Source organism: Pangasianodon hypophthalmus, chromosome 30 (assembly GCF_027358585.1).
Source record: "Pangasianodon hypophthalmus isolate fPanHyp1 chromosome 30, fPanHyp1.pri, whole genome shotgun sequence".
NCBI classification, from domain to species: domain Eukaryota; kingdom Metazoa; phylum Chordata; class Actinopteri; order Siluriformes; family Pangasiidae; genus Pangasianodon; species Pangasianodon hypophthalmus.
In genome coordinates this window covers 12,501,063-12,517,846 of record NC_069739.1, presented here as the reverse complement: position 1 = coordinate 12,517,846, position 16,784 = coordinate 12,501,063, and the positions used below count along the sequence as shown (strand labels likewise).

The window sequence follows — 16,784 nt, the reverse complement described above, 5'->3', positions numbered from 1 at the left end:
AAGTATTAACTAGAAATAACAGCATGATTTAATTCTTCTTAAGCAGTTTCTGTTTCTACTTGAAATCACCAAATACCGGGTGCAGGATTTTCTTCATGTCATTCCCAGTGAATCACATCCACTTTATTAATAAATTAAGGAAAAACTAAACAACTCTAACTGCAGTTTTTATAACCAGCTTCCAGTGAGAGTTCATTTTATTTCCGACTTCAGACGGATGATTTGTGAGAAATGTGGAATGTGGGAAGTTCCGAGTTCCGAGTTGAGCTCCGGCGTCATTGTTTCTCCACATGTACCGGGTCCAGACATGACGTCGCACGCACACGCACACACACACACACGCACACACGCACACACACACAGCTCCATCTACTGCTCCAGCACAGGCTCAGCTCAGCTCCACATGCAGGGCTCCGAACAGGAACAGCAGTAACAGACTTCGCCCAGCTGCTGAGTGTTGAGCCTGAGGAGGGAAGCGGTTTGTCTCTCAGTCTGGAGGTTTGGTGTTGAGTGAGAATGGAGATGAAGGAGAGAGAGGACAGGACAGACAGGCAGGGAGCCACACTGCTGGGAACAGCACGACCACTGCAGCAGTCCAGGTGTTCAGCTACCAGAAGCAAAATCACCATCACTGGGGTAAGTTCACATTAAAACCAAGTCTGTTCACATCCAAATAATCCAATATTTCATGTTTCAGATATAAAAATACTTCTACACTCCTGTTAGTTTACAGATCTGTTTTTGGAGAATTTTTAAAGCCGAGTTAACAGTTAGATAAAAAAAAAAAACATCAAAACTAGAACCTGGTTTAAAAAAAGAACATGTGCTTACCAGATGTTTGCTTCTACTGCTGAAAGAAAGATATTCAGACCAGTGAGAGTGTGTGTGTGTGTGTGTGTGTGTGTGAGTGAGTGCGTGTGTGTGTTTTCATTGTTTATCTCTGGATCTCCTTAGACTCTGTATTTATAGTAGATTTAAAATATCTTCACAGTTCAAACGAAAGCATGTACCCTTGCGGCTTTGGAGACCTCTGTGGTAGGAATATGTTTTTGCAGGGTGTGAGTGGAAGAACATTAGGGGTCTTGGGGGCTGTGATCCGTCTTTCTACCCCGTGTGGATTCATCTGATGATGGCGTGGCAGCGTTGCCAGGTCCAATGTTTTCCCCAAATAACAAGAAATCTGAGCTGCTGCCACTTAATTGTGTGGGTTAGTGGGTGGAGCTTTCCACCAAAATGACATAATTATATTTACACGTTAATTAGGGATGCCTAATTTTAAATGTTTTTATAAAAAGAACATGGTGAAAAGCATATTATACACACCCCTGGAAAGCGGGTTCCCCGGAGTGTTCCAACTGGCGTACATGTAAAGTGCTACAGTAATGTGTGTGTGTTTTTAACTCGTATGTGCAGAACCCACAGAGCAGTCTTTTCCACTGAGAACACAATGAGTGGATTTAAGCCGAGCCTGAGGGTCTGAGTTTTTTAAAGCACTGCAGTGATGCATTTTACTGTCGTCGTTACGTCTAACAGTCTGTTACACTGAGAACATGAGAAGCCCTGAGACCTGGTTTCCCCTAAAAATATTCCAGTTGAACGAAATGTGCTGTTATATCAGTCATGTGTCTGTTTCGGTAGACCTTTTTTATTCTACAGGTTTCAGACCTGTTGTTTGCCTTTAACTGACAAAACCAGGGAGAAAGTGTTCTTGACAACAGCTTGTTGTCCAGTGTGAAAGAATGTGGTATGGACCAAGCTTGTGTGAATGAGACTGTGAAGCAGATACGTTAGTACAATAACCGTAGAATATAAACGCAATCGTTCTGCTTCATGCTACAGAAACCACTTTTCTAGGTGCAGTTGTTCTCAGAGAAAAGCCTAGTGTGTAACTGAGCTGAGTAACCTAAAATAACACAGACGGCATGCCATGCTGCGCAATATAGTCTATTTGTGTCTTCCACAAAACCTCCACGTTGTGACACACACACACACACACACACACACACAGAAAAGAAAACTATTGTCCGAACAGTAGAATGTCTCTGAAGAATGATGTATATACACTTCTAACTGGGATATATTAGTTTATTAAACATAGAATTGACGCATTAATTCGATTATGTTACACAGAGAAGCTGGAAACAGACTGAGAATTCCCCGACTGGTTCAAGCTGACAGGAAAGCTTGCTCATGTACAGTCTCATGTATTGGAATGGCAAGGTCAGTTCTTTTGTTTTTGCTTTACACTGAAGACGAAGAAGAGGAGACTGAAGGGAGAAACCCCCCAAAACAAACAACAACTGAAAGAAGCTGCACCTGGAAAAGCAAAATCACAAAAACAGAGTGCAGCAGGTTGGTGATGTCGGGGGGTCACCGGCTCGATGCAGTTATTGTAAGGAGGAATATGCCTCAAACATTAAGTGTTATTTACTTTCATTTAAGACTTTCTGTCCAATACTTTTGCTCACCTAAAAATTGGGTGATCTGCCACTAAAGGTGCCATGTTCTAAGTTGTTTAACGTGTCTAGATGTAAATATGAGGAAATGAAAGCTGAAATTCTGATCGTCTCATATTCATCTTTTGATCTCAAACCTAAATGCCTTCAGCGTATAGCAAAAACAAAAGAACTGACCTTGTGTTCCAATCCTTTCAGCTGGGACTGTACATGAATTACAGCCTAAAGAAACTCACATTGATTGCTTCTCATTTCCCATGATTATTCTCAGCTTTTGGACATTCTCACCACTTCTTTCTGTCTGGAACAAGATAAGCTGAATGTTCCTGAGTTTAACAAATAACGTTTTGGCACATTTGCAGCAGCTCAAGTGTAATTCTAAATTTGCGTTAAAGTTATGTTAATGATTAAAGTTATGTTGATAAGCGCTGACTGAAAGGCGAGGAGTTCGTTTCTGTGGAATGTCAGCATGTTCATGTCAGCATGTGTAAATACCATGAGATTTAACACCCAAAACTCACTTCAGCTGAGGTCATGATGACCATTAGAGTTGACCTAAAGGTCGCTGGTTCAGACTGAGTCGAATTTCAGTGGCACCCAGGAGATTCTTCAGGCCCTGTGTTATTCATATCAGACCTCTAAATGTGCGGGCAATATTTCAGTGTAAAATTCTTTTATTTTTGTTATACTTTTTTCCAAATGTGAAAGCTGGCAAAAGTGGCGACACCGAAAGAAATCAGAATCACACACACACACACACACACACACACACACACGTACGCGAGTAATTTGTTTCCAGTGCTTCCAGTACATGTATGATATATAATATAATATATAATGTATATATATATATATATATATATATATATATATAAAGTAAAAGTAGTATATTGCACAATTTCTCAACCATTGTAAAAGAACTTATTATCTGAATTAACTGTTCATGAGAGAGATGATCTGTGGGGAAAAACCTGGTCTTGTGCCAATTGTTTTGGTGTGAAGTGCTCTGTAGTGCCTGCTGGATGGGAGGAGTTCAAAGAGTTCATAGCCCGAGTGTGTGGGCTCTGTGATGATTTCTTAAACCACTTCCTGACTCTGGACAGTATTAATCAGTAGTTACTACAGTTATTGCCTGACAGTAGGAATCAATCCACCAAATCTCTCCACATTCCTCCCCTTCATTTTGTAATTGCTTGGTTTGAACCAAACAAACATCGAGCCAGTGTCCTCCTACAGTCTCGCACATCTCTCAGCTTGCTGCTGGTGGCAAAGTCCAAAACATGGTTCCCCTTCGTGAAGCCGTCGCCCGACTGGCTAAACTTACTGCTGCAGCTGCACTCATTTATATTCATTCAATCTTTGTTAAATTTTTGATGAATGTTTAGGAGAAGCCTGAAGTACAGATGAGTTGGACGCAAGTGGACCGAAATCTCTTTAAGTGTCTCTAAGCTTGTTAGACATTAGAGGAAGTGATTTAGTGCTCTCCTTCTCTCCAGTGCAGGGGCATGTAATTTTGAAACCAGTGTTTTAGAGAAAACAAAAAATGTAGAACAAAAAAAAGGTTTAAGTATTATACAAAATATATGGAAAACTTTCTCAAAAACTAAAACGCAGTACACAGAGCAGCACAAAAAATTACTTATTATTATTCTTATTATAATCGCTTTCATTTTGTTGTTAGGGCTGCACGATGTTGAAGAAAAATGCGATATGTGATAACTTGTTAAATAATGCGATATGCAATGCAATAATCCAGTAAGTGTGTACAATCAATTTAAATTATATATATATATATATATATATATATATGTATATATATATATATATATATATATATATATATATATATATATTAGTCATTTGAAAAAATTAGGACACCCCATGAAAGCGTGTGTTTTTTTTTAACATAGTTAAACATATGGACATTTGATCTTCATTTTAACAATATTTGGAGATTCAAGTAATATGACTAAACAAATAAAACCAAAGAAAAGTCTTTTTAAAATGATCTGTAAAAAGTAATAAAAAAAAAATCCAATTTCTTGTGAGGAAGAAGTAAGGACACGCCCACATTTATTTGTACTTAAAATGGCTAAAATTACCTACAGGTGTATCACATCAGGTGCAAATGATTAGAACATCGTTACAGAGCATTTTGAAGGAGCTTTGCCTTATTTACACCTCAGACACTTAGTTTGCTCTTAATTGCTGAAGTGAGAGGTATCACCATGGTGAGTTCCAAAGAGCTCTCTGAGGCCTTCAGAAAGAAGATTGTTGATGCTTTAGAGTCTGGTAAGGGATAGAAAAAGATCTCAAAAGAATTTGTAATCAGCCGTTCCTCTGTCCGGAAAATCATTTACAAGTGGAGAACATTTAAAACACCTGCCATCATGGCCAGGTCAGCCGTCCAATCAAATTCACCCCAAGAGCAGAACACAAGATGCTTAAAGAAATCTCCAAGAACCCTAAAATATCATCACGGGACCTACAGCAAGCTCCTGCTACTGCTGATGTCAAAGTGCATGAATCTACAGTCAGAAAGAGACTGCACAACTTTAATTATCATGGGAGGTGTGCAAGGAGGAAACCTTTGCTGTCTAAGCAAAACATGAGGGCAAGACTGAAGTTTGCTAAAGAACATAGACAAAGGCCAAGACCTCTGGAATAATGTGCTTTGGACAGATGAGTCTAAAACTGAATTATTCAGACGCTATAACAGAGGGCGTGTTTGGCATAAACCAAATACAGCATTTCAGCAAAAGAACCTCATACCAGCTGTGAAACATGGAGGTGGAAGTGTTATGGTTTGGGGAAGCTTTGCTGCAGCAGGATCTGGCCAGATCACTATCAGAGAATCCACTATGGATTCTACATTGTATCAGAAGGTGCTTGAGGAACATGTGAGACCATCTGTCAAAAAACTGAAGCTGAAGCAGAACTGGACCTTACAACATCACAGTGATCCAAAACATACGAGTAAATCCACCAAGGACTGACTGAGAAGTAAAAAATGGAGAGTTCTGGAAGGGCCAAGTCAAAGCCCAAATCTAAATCCTGTTGAGATCCTGTGGAGTGATATGAAACAGACTGTGCAGGAAACCCCTCAACCATCACACAGCTGAAAGAACTCTGCACTGAGGAGTGGGGAAACGTTCTCCCAGTCGATGTCAGAAACTGGTAGCTGGCTAGAAGAAACGCCTCAGTGAGGTTATTTCAGCCAAAAACACTAGCTATTAGGGCGTAGGGTCCTCAGTTAAAATACTCATTTTTGTTGATTTCTTTTGTTTAATAAGTGAAAACAAGTGAAAAATGATTTTTTGTTGTTTACATGCAATTACATCACTTTCATCTACAGGTACAAATTACAACAAGATCAGAAATTGACATGTTGACATTTCTTAATAAAGAACTGAATATTTAATGGGGTGTCATAATTTTTTCACATGACTGTATACACACACACACACACACACACACACACACACACACACACACACATATATATATAGTGTTATCGCAGACCCTTGCGACATGCATGTCCCGATATTTACAGTACATTTGTGATATTTTGATAATTCGGATGTGTCGTGCAGCCCTAATTGTTGTTGTTTGTTGTTAATTGTTTGTATATTTGTCTCTACAGGTTATTCTGGTCACACTACTGGCTGTAATCCTAGCAGTCGTATTCATCTTGAAGCCACACTATGATGTAAAAGGTGCAATTTTTATTTACTACTTTACACTTAATATGAAAATTAAATCTTTCAATATATTGAAAAAACAACAATAGTTTGCAATCACGTATTTTTCAGGCTATTATGCAGGTGATCTGATCACAGATAGTCAGAGTTAGAGTTGGTTAGTCAGTCGCTGTCGGTGATTCTGTGGGTCTCCAGTGATGGAGCTGGGTTGCCAGATCTGTCAGAAGGAGGACGATCTTACTTCAGAACCAGACTCTAAAGTTCTAGCCAATAGCAAAGGTCTAAATATACATTAAGTGTAGTATATTTACAGCATATCCTGTATATTACAGCATTTACAGCATCGGACAGCAAATCCCAGTTAAACTGTCAGATAGGTCAGTAAAAGCTACACTCTCAGTGCCGTGTGGTGTTTGTGTAGATTTTGCGCAGGTCATCACGCTTCCCATGCTTTCAGCAATCACACAGCCACTCAGATGAAAAGAAAGGGAAATAAAAAACACAGTAAAATCTGAGTTGCATCTGATTTAAACACTGTGTAGTGGGAGTGTGCTGTCAATAATCCCACATACACACACACACACACACACACACACACACACACAGCTCGAACGAACTTGAGCATAGTGCACAGGGCTATGAACTGGACTGATAATAGTGTGCTTGTATTTTAACTAGTCTATTCCTTATGGGCTGTTTAGAGCGGGCTGCAACTTTCGCCCAAAAGATACGTCACATTTTACACAAAAGTTAAAAAGTTATCTGTATTTAGAGTAAACTTACTCGAATGCTTGATTTTCACATCACCTGCATGTAACGTAGCCAGATTTTTCTCGAAGCTCTTTTATCACACCTTTAATTTGCTATTTTGAGATGTTCAGCTAAATAATGCCAGTGTGAAAAAGCTGAAAAGGCATTCATCTGCTGTGCTTACAGCTCACTGTAACTATGTTCACAATTATATCCATAAAACATGTGGTCCTTTAACAAAGCCGACTTTTTCTTTAACAAAGCCGTCTTACAGCTGAATCTACTGTTATGACCAGACTGGAAGTAGAGCTCTTTATACCTACATCAGTTTAACTGCAGCTTTTAAGTTGTTTTTTTTAGCAGAAACTGTACTATAAATTTGCAAAGCTCACGCTTGTCAGGACTGTGCTCTCTTTATTTGCTAAAAAAAAAAATAAAAAGAATTGTAAAAATGGAGGCACTACTAATTAGTGGTCACACTGGAATTTGTCTTGCTTTGTGTGTGCTGGTGCCTGATGCACATTTGAGAGGAAAAACCCTGCATTCAGTTCAGCTGTATGCAAAAAGACGGAATGTGATATTTTTTTTTTTTTTTTGGTTTTTATAAAACGAACAGGACTTTCAGTAATAGAGGTGCAGGGCAGAATGCACCTTTTAATAAGTTTCAGTATTTAAGCTATTGTAACTTTCATTTTTTTAATATTTTGTGTAACTATTTGGGCAGGAAAGTAGTTCGATAATTTCCTTTATGTCCATAATAAAAGTGGAAAGATTTATTTTTTTTATATTGTACAGTTGCTCAGATTTAGAAATATCTACAAATGAATAGATATTACAGACACTTATGTTACTTTTGTACAATTATATAAAATAGCTTTTGCACTCAATATTTCTGCACGTGTCACTGTGACGCAGCGTGTGTGCGAGAAGGCACCTGCTGTGTCGACTATGAAGAAGTGTGTGTTCAGCCCAGTGAGTTGCACATCTGGTTTCTGTTCAGAGCTGACAGCTCGAGTCAGTGATTTACGTTCAAAAGTTACAGCAGTATCTAAGCAGGGAAGGTTCTTCGTATTCAGACTCGACTTACGCAGGGGCTTGCGTTGATTTTCTGGGCGGCTCTTTAGCTACGTCTACATGCACATCAAATCCCGTTTAAGATCTGTATTCCAAATACGATGTTTATATGCGTACAGGCATCGGAATGTTCCTGTGTACATGGTTTGGTTGTTGTAAGTTTGCCGATTGACACGTGCACTTTTCCTTTCCCGCTGTTATTTCCCGGGAGATTAGTTTTATTACTACTTTTCACACTAATTCAATTAGGACTCTTCTCTCCATCAAAACACCACCTCGACATGGAAAGGGTCGGGTAAGCGCCTGTTAAGCTACGCATCTGTTATCACCCACAATTCCTTGCGGACTGAGCTGCGCATATATCTCCTTTCAGTGGATTTTCTGAAAAAGGTGTTTACATGCAACACATTTCCGACACATTTACACATTTAAACACATTTACACAGGCATATTCCAGGAACAGGAATCAGAATTTGGGGAATCAGAATATTGTCTATGAGTTATTGCTCTAAAATACACCAGAAAAGCAGTCTGTTTATCCGAGGAGATCGACACGAGCCAATCGACACATTAATCTGGAATGATTTACGCAGAAAGCCCCGCCCCCTTTTCCCCACCTCACATGCTCTCGACATGCTTTTTGTCACGGTAAATGGTTTTGAGTTCCTTAATCTGAAGTTAAACCTATCATCCATCATATCTGTGTTCATCTTAGCTAACAATACAGAAGTATCGAATGAAGTGAAAAAAAAAACTGCACTTTCGGCTTTCAGTCAAAAGGAAAAAAAGGACAAAGGCTTCGACTGAAAAAAGATTGAATATGCCTTACACTGAATGTGCCTAAATTCTCTGGTGTTTTTTTTTTCTTTGGCTCTCCCGCGCCGGTCAGCACTCAGACACCTTCACACACTCTGAGCAGCAGCAGAACAACCTTAGGAATTACACAACTGTACACAGATTATATAGAAAACAAAATTCACCTAAACTTCCACCATCCAGCTGAGTTTTCATGATTGACACTGCTGGCATCTGATTATTATTATTATTATTATTATTATTATTATTATTATGTGCTTTCCTTAAACCTGAAATAGTGGAAATGCTCATTTTCGTGTCTTTTTTAGACAGTTTTAATCAGTTCTTGATGATTAAATCGTTTATTGTGATATTTGTATTTGAAATCGGTAAATCGCAGTCGGAGGGAAAATCTGTATCGCAGAAGCCTAATGTAGACTGTAGCAGAGGATCACGCTTTTTAATTAGGTTTTTACTTTGGCTTTGTAATTCTTTTTTTTTTTTTTTTTTTTTTAATTTTTCAACAGTTATTATGTTAGAAAGTTTTAATGTTGTAATGCTGTAATATAGTTTTGTTATAATTCAGGAGTCTGCCGATAATAAAAACGTGTGCTGTATTCGTTACTGTAAAATAGTCCAATCATGTGCATCACTGAAGTCCAACGACATCCTTATGATGCAAAATGATGGTTACCATTTTTAATTTAACTACTTTAGCAATAAATATTGTCATAAAACAGTTCTACTTCCTTTCAGTCTAGACCGGCAGCACGCTTTCCTTCAGCACAAGTGGAGTTTTCCTGTTTCTTTGCCTAATAATAATAGCCAGGTTCAAGACCTCATGACTGATTCTGGAGGACCTGAAGTGGATTCAGGAGGTTATGTATAAAGCTTTAGTCCTCTGATGGTTGCTAATACGTTTATTGGTAATATCTGCACCATCACAGGCAGTGTGCTGAGGTGCTCTATATATAACTCTATTAATAATAATAATAATAATAATAATAATAATAATAACTTTTTTATATAGCACTTTCCATACATAAAATGTCACCCAAACTGCTCTACAGAAATAAAATACAAAATATTACAAGCAAAAGAGTAAAACATAAAATTGGTTAAATGTAAGGTAATGTACACTATAAGGCCAAAAAGTATGTGCACCCCTGACCATCACACCCATATGTGCTTGTTGAACATCTCATTCCAGATTTATTCCCTGTGTTTGCTGTTATAATGAGCAAATTGCTGCACTCCCTCCACTGGCTTCCTGTGATTTAAAACACTGATGCTCGCCTATGAAGCTAAAAACAGTTTTCACATGAAGTCTGTTTTGTTGAAACTATCCACTGTCCACTGAGACCTGAGTGCCAAGTGGCACCATCTCCAGCAATCCCAATGATCTTCAGGTCGTCCATGTGGGGCCCCAGTAGCAGCAAGCGGCCTCCAACCGATGAGAACTCCAACCAGAAGTAGGGCATCAGGGTGGATCAGGCAGGTCCGGAGAGCAGAAGAGGTCAGGATCACTGGCATCTCAGGAGTAGCATGTGTAGCTCGACAGAAAGAGAGAGAGAGAGAGAGAGAGAGAGAGAGAGAGAGAGAGAGGGAGGGAGGGAGAGATTGTTAGATAAGTTTTTGTCCTGTAATGGTTAAGGGCAATGTATATTGTGTGCTGAGTAACAGGGCAGGGACTCTGGCAAAACTAGCTATGACAGCATAACTAAAAGGGAGAGCCAGAAGCTAACACACATGTGGAGGCCCTGGGAAAAAATAAAGCTCCAGCCACTCCACCATCGACACACAGTTGTGTGCTTTTGATTACCAGATTCCACAGAGTAGGGCCAGGATGGAAAAAACTCTCCCACCTACGTACTTCAGTTTTAATTCTGGGAATGACTAAAAACACCAGCAGCCATCACGCTGAGAGTTCTTGCTTGGTTTATGAACAGTGAGCAGGTCAGAAATGTATTTGAGAGTAATGGCATTGAAAGCACTGTAGATAAGTAAAAGTACTTTAAAATCAATTCTGTACTTGAATGGAAGGCAGTGGAGTGAGTTAAGGATATGAGTAATATGGTCATGTTTTGTATTATAATAATAATAATAACAATAATAATAATAATAATAATAATAATAATAATATGTTTGTATAGCGCTTGTCACAAACTCAAGGTTGCTTTACAGAGCAATCAGATACATAGACTCTTGTTTGTACTAAACAAAATGATTTACAAATAAAATATGTATAAGATTGCATTAATATTCACCCCCCATGGTTACAGCCTCAGATTTTCAGCTTGCTAATCAACACTTACATCATTAGCACATTTTATTTTAGTTTATTGCTCTAATTTTCTCACTAATGCAAGAATATTCAATTAAATTTAATGACAGTCCAATTACATAAATTTCCCTCCTTTTAACGAAGTACTGAGGACTGAACAGCGACAACAGTTACTGATTAATGCTTAAACTGCTACTGATTAGTGCATGGCTACTAATGATCTAAAATAACACATCAAATATATTTTACAGTTTTGTTTTATTTCGAACATACCTTTATAGACATTTTACCTTTATAGACAAATGAGTTTTTTGAACTTGTAGGGCTAAAAAGAGCATGGGGAAAATAATTTCCAAAATAATATGAGTATATTTAAAAATATTAAAATAAGTACATATATATGTATGTGTATATATAAAATACACTTGTGCAATGTGAGAATGTCTCAACACGCCTTCCATGGGCTTCAGGTACTTTCTGATAAGCAGGAATGTAAGTGGAGTCAGGTTTCTTAAAAAAAAGCCCTGAACCGCTGATCCTCAGCCATGGAGAATGGTTGTGCATCATTAACAGTCATGTTCACCAACGTTCCATCCAGTTCCTCTTACCTGCCTAAACACATTACACGTGACAATTAGAATTAATTAACTATACAGACTTCAAAACCTTGGAAACATTGCAGAACAGCCAAGTTACAGCAGATGTCCTGATAATATTTACATGTTCTGATAATATTTACACTTGTATTTAGTCAAACCCTGAGGATGTTTGGAACGCGGGTGTAAAAGCATTGAAGACGTCTTGTTGGGATAAGAAAAATGTTGGCTTTATGCAAGAAAGATGTCATGCATGTGATCTTAGTTGGGCTATCAAGATGGAGATGCTCCCATGCCTGACATCTAGGTCTCTGTTTTTCCATTCTCCATATTATGTACATTCCTGTCACTAAACACTTTCACACTTTCACACTGCCTCTCTGCAAAAAACCTCGAGTTTTCAGGGCTGGCAACGGCTTTTATTCTTTTCAGTCATTTGCTCACAGGTCACAATGTCAACACTCCATTTATTTATCTTTGGCCAAATAACTAGTGCATGATTTTAATACGCAATTTTATTACTAGAAAAACAGTAAGATATACAGGAAACAGTATTAAAACTTTATTTGTCCTAAATAAAGATAAACCAGAATACACACCTTATAATTGAGACCTGAGAGACATTTCAGTGAGATAATGAAGCTTTGTTTCAAAGCAGTTCAGCTTCAAAAAAACCAAAAAAAAAAACATCCTCTGCCAGACGAGGACAGGATCGACATGTTAATGAAAGGAGAGTGAAATTAAAAAATGGCAGCAGTTAAGATCACATTAATTATAAAGATTAAAGTCTTTAGGATGGATTTCCCCTAGTTTATTTAGTTTACAGGAAATATGAGTGATATTTCTTTGCGTAAGAAAGGCCGTACAGATTGATTGTGAGGATGAAGTTTACTGTGAGGAAATACTGTGTCTCTGGTTGAAGTAGTGAAGCACTTAGCCGTCCTTTAAGGAACTCTTATGACTGCTAGACGCAAATCACAGTCATGTTGATTCTGCTGATTATATTTACCCACTTTTTCTGGAAACTTATTCTCCTATTCCTCTTGCTCTCAGAAAGAAAAGGTGTTTATGCTGAGATATTTATACATATCACAGATATTTGAATGTAAATTTGAACATGATCTTTATTGCATTGGTTTGATGATGATAGATTATAATGATTAAAATTATGATTAAAATACTTTTCCCAATGATTTGGCATTTTCCCTTTCCCGGTCAACTATGGACATGCTCCAGCTTCCGTTGTGGTGAGGAGAGGTTACCCAGCAGCCTTTGCTCTTGTGCTGCAGATTGTGATCAAAAAGGCGATTGCTGTACAAATTACTACAGAGTGTGTAAAGGTAAAGAAGTTATTCAAATACCCCCAAGCTCTATTTTTACTTATATGCATGCAGTTACCATGTGCTCCAGTCAAAGCTCTTCTACTGTTACCTCCCTACCTACTATAAATTAATGTCTATCTCTGGCTGAGTCTCAAATGGCTCCTTTTTTTTCAACAGTTTTTCAACATACTGCGTGTAGTGCAATGTATGACCAATATTTTGATGTTTGGGATTCAACGTGTGATTCTGGTTTCAATTAGTCTCTTATGAAGGGAGCTCCTAGGGAACTTGTCAAATTGGCAGCTTAACAAACAGGCCAATCCTATTTTTGTACTTTTGTGGGGTTTCACAGACTGAGATGAAGTAACATGGATGTAAGGGGACTTTGGACAGGCTACAGTTTACACTGTACATTACACAAAGTCATCAGTAAAAGTTGCTGACACTAAGTGTAGAGCAAGAGTCATACATGGTAGATACAAAGGACAGACTGATCCTGGCTAATTAATAACTAGTGTTAGTTGCTGAGTAAGGGGCAGGTACATGTAGGCTTGGGGGCTTTTCCAAGTTTCTCATTCTCAGAACCTGGATGTTTTTAGATGAGGGTAGACATGTGGACATGTGGACATGCTTCTGTGCCATTATGCTGTCTATTTTTTTAAAGTGCCACATCAGGCAGTTATTATTCAATAGTATCCAAGTTTTGATTGAATGTGGTCTGGTTTGTACATTGTACACTTTGGAGAATGTACGTAAAACGTGACTGGCATCTTTCTAATGTACACTCACCATCCACTTTATTAGGAACACCTGTACACCTGCACATTTATGCAGTTCTCTAATCAGCCAATCATGTGGCAGCAGCACAGAGCATTAAATCATGCAGATACAGGTTAAGGTTATAAGGTTCAGTTAATGTTCACATCAAACATCAGAATGAAGAAAAAGTGTGATCTCTGTGACTTTAACCGTGACATGGTTGTTGGTAGCAGATGGGCTGGTTTGAGTTTTTCAGAAACTGCTGATCTCCTGGAATTTTCACACACAACAGTCTCTAGAGTTTACACAATGGTGCGAAAAACAGAAAACACTGAGTAAGTGACAGGCTTGGAAACGTCTTGTTGATGAGAGAGAGTCGGAGGAAAATGGCCAGATTGGTTCGAGCTGCCAGGAAGGATGTAGTAACTCAAATAATCACTCTTTACATCCGTGGTGAGCAGAAAAGCATCTCAGCATGCACAACACATCAAAAACCTGAGGTAGATGAGCTACAACAGCCAGAAGACCACATCAGATTCCTCTCCTGTCAGCCAAGAACAGGAATCTGAGGCTATATTGGGCTCAGACTCACCCACACCGGACAGCTGGAGACTGGAAAAAAAGACCAGGTGATTTTGTTTTCTAATCTTCAACTCTCTAGTTTCAGTGAGTCTGTGCCCATGATAGCCTCAGATTCCTGTTCTTGGCTGACAGGAGTGGAACCTGATGTGGTCTTCTGCCTGTTGTAGCTCATCCATATCAAGGTTTGATGTATTCTGCCACATGATTGAATGATTGGATAACTGCATAAATGAGCAGGTGTACAGGTGTTCCTATTAAAGTGGACAGTGAGTGTATGTCAGACCTTTTGCTCTTAAGGCACTTTTTACAAAAACCTCTGACTAATCATTAGGTTTCTTAGCTCATAGCATTGACCATTTTGTGCAGGAGAAAAGGCGTGGCTAGAAGACGAATGTGATGATATCAAGACACCGCAGTGCCCTGAAAGGTATGATATACAGTCAGTAATCATATTTCATGTGCATGCTTGTAGAAATGTTGTGCACTTTGAAGCTAAGCCCTAACTGTTACTTTTACAGGAATAGTATTTGTAATGGGCATTTAAGGTAATTTCATGCTGCGTATGTAACTGTACTTATTTGAACATCTGATAAATACCTGGGGTGGTGCATGTATACACCATACTGAGATCTTCAACAAGAACTGATAGTGACCCAGTATTTGTTATAAATACTTTATACCCCACCCTGAAGCCTACCTGGCTAACTGTAAAGATGACAGTGATGATTGCCATGCTAACACCAATAGGAGGGGTGATGTTGACCTTGTAGAATCTGGAGAAGTACACGTTTATTTACATTTATCTTATTTGGCAGATGCTCTTATCCACAGCAGCTTACATTTATCTCATTTACACAACTGAGGGTTAAGGGCCTTGCTCAAACTCACAACCTTCCGATCACTAATCCAACGCCTTAACCACTGAGCTACACTGAGCAATACAGATCTCCTGGAGTGTATCCTTGTGGATGAGACACTCCTCATGAAATGGCACGTCACAGTTTGGAGGTGTGGTGACTAACTCTGTCACATAGTGGACCAAATGTTGCTTAGATGGGGAAGCTCCTTGTGTCATTTACTGAGACAAATGAAGAACTGGTCTGATGAATGAATAGCTGCCGTGTGGTTCAAAGGCTTCTGTAAGGCACGTACTGATCACAGTAGAAAACATTCTACAGTTTGACCTCTGTAGGATGCTGCAAGATTAATTACCTGGTTCACAAATTTTAATGAAATAATCATAGGCGTGAACTCTGGGTTTCCACTTGAGGTCACTCTGGAATTGTTCATTCACCAGCCGTGGGCAGGAAGAAGGGCATCGAAACCACTACTGAGAGTAACCGCGGGAACCAGGGTCTTGTTGGCCATTTTGGGGCCACAGGTAGAGCTCTCTGGTTTGAATGCTGACTTTCTGTGCAACATGGACCTTGACAATGTGTACACCCCCCACCCCCAACACGCGCACACGCGCACACACACACAAACACACACACACATTGCTGACCCAGAGGTAATTTGCTTGCAGTGAGGCTGACCATCAGTAAGTCCAGCTGAGGAGTTTCTGTGTAAGGCAGAGAGGGTTTTAGACCTTGTGTTGCCCCGTCGATTTATGTTCCTGACCACATCTCTGTCGCCCAAACAGATTGGGATGTGGTTGAATCTTAGAGGTAGGAAGTACCTGTCAAGTTAGGAAGGCCACCCTCAATTTCTGCAGGTTGATGTGACCCCCATGACACCACACTGCACACAGACTGGTGAGGAAGATGTCCGTGGTGACCGCCTCTCTGATGGGGAACCACTCCAAGGCATAATATTTTCATGAGAAAGGCCTGTCATTTTCAGCAGGTCAGGGTCAATGGCCCTTTCACTGAGATGAAAACATTTCTTTGTTGATTAGTCCTGGGGTTCAGCCTCAGACTGATGGCCCATTTCTGACAGCCCCTAGTTCCAATAGGCCCACGCAAACCACTGCCATGGCTGCAGCTGGACTGCATTCTGCTGGTGAATATTGTTTTCTGGGAGCTTTGCTAAATTAGATGGAGAATGTTGGTGGCCTGCAATTTTCAGGTCATTCCACAGATTTTCAGTTGGATTTATTTCTGGGCTTTGACTCGCCATTCCAAAACACAAACCTTCTTCTGTAAAGCCATTCCTTTGTAGTTTTTGCCTTGTGCTTTGGCTCATTGTCTTATTGGTGTCACGGTAGTGCCAAATGGCGCAGAACTACACTACCCATCAGCCCCTGCACGTCACATGATCTGCCATAATCATTCCCACCTGTGTGTCGTAATACCTTGACTAGCACCACTATTTAAGTTCTGGGTTTTCAGCATCTCATTGGCTACGTTTACATGCACATCAATATTACGATATTAATTGGAATTTGGTGATATTCTGATTAGTATTGAGTCATGCATGTAAATGCCGCAGCCCGATTCATATTAAGACAATATTCCGTTTCCCCA

General features: G+C 39.3%; 1 protein-coding gene across 2 annotated transcripts in view; it reads left to right on the top strand.

Annotated features, from left to right (window-relative positions):
• The first annotated feature begins 338 nt into the window (after positions 1-338).
• Positions 339-16,784, top strand: part of enpp1 (ectonucleotide pyrophosphatase/phosphodiesterase 1) — a 45,447-nt gene continuing 29,001 nt past the window's right edge. Inside the window, exons 1-4 of one of the 2 annotated variants that reach the window (XR_008301294.1) lie at positions 339-636; positions 6,100-6,174; positions 12,873-12,996; positions 14,686-14,746. Coding sequence is in view for 1 of the 2 variants with exons in the window: in XM_053231683.1 (XP_053087658.1) it covers positions 517-636; positions 6,100-6,174; positions 12,873-12,996; positions 14,686-14,746 (380 nt within the window). In the remaining variant the exon portion in view is untranslated. The remainder of the gene's footprint in view (positions 637-6,099; positions 6,175-12,872; positions 12,997-14,685; positions 14,747-16,784) is intronic. The other variant, XM_053231683.1, reaches the window with a different exon arrangement.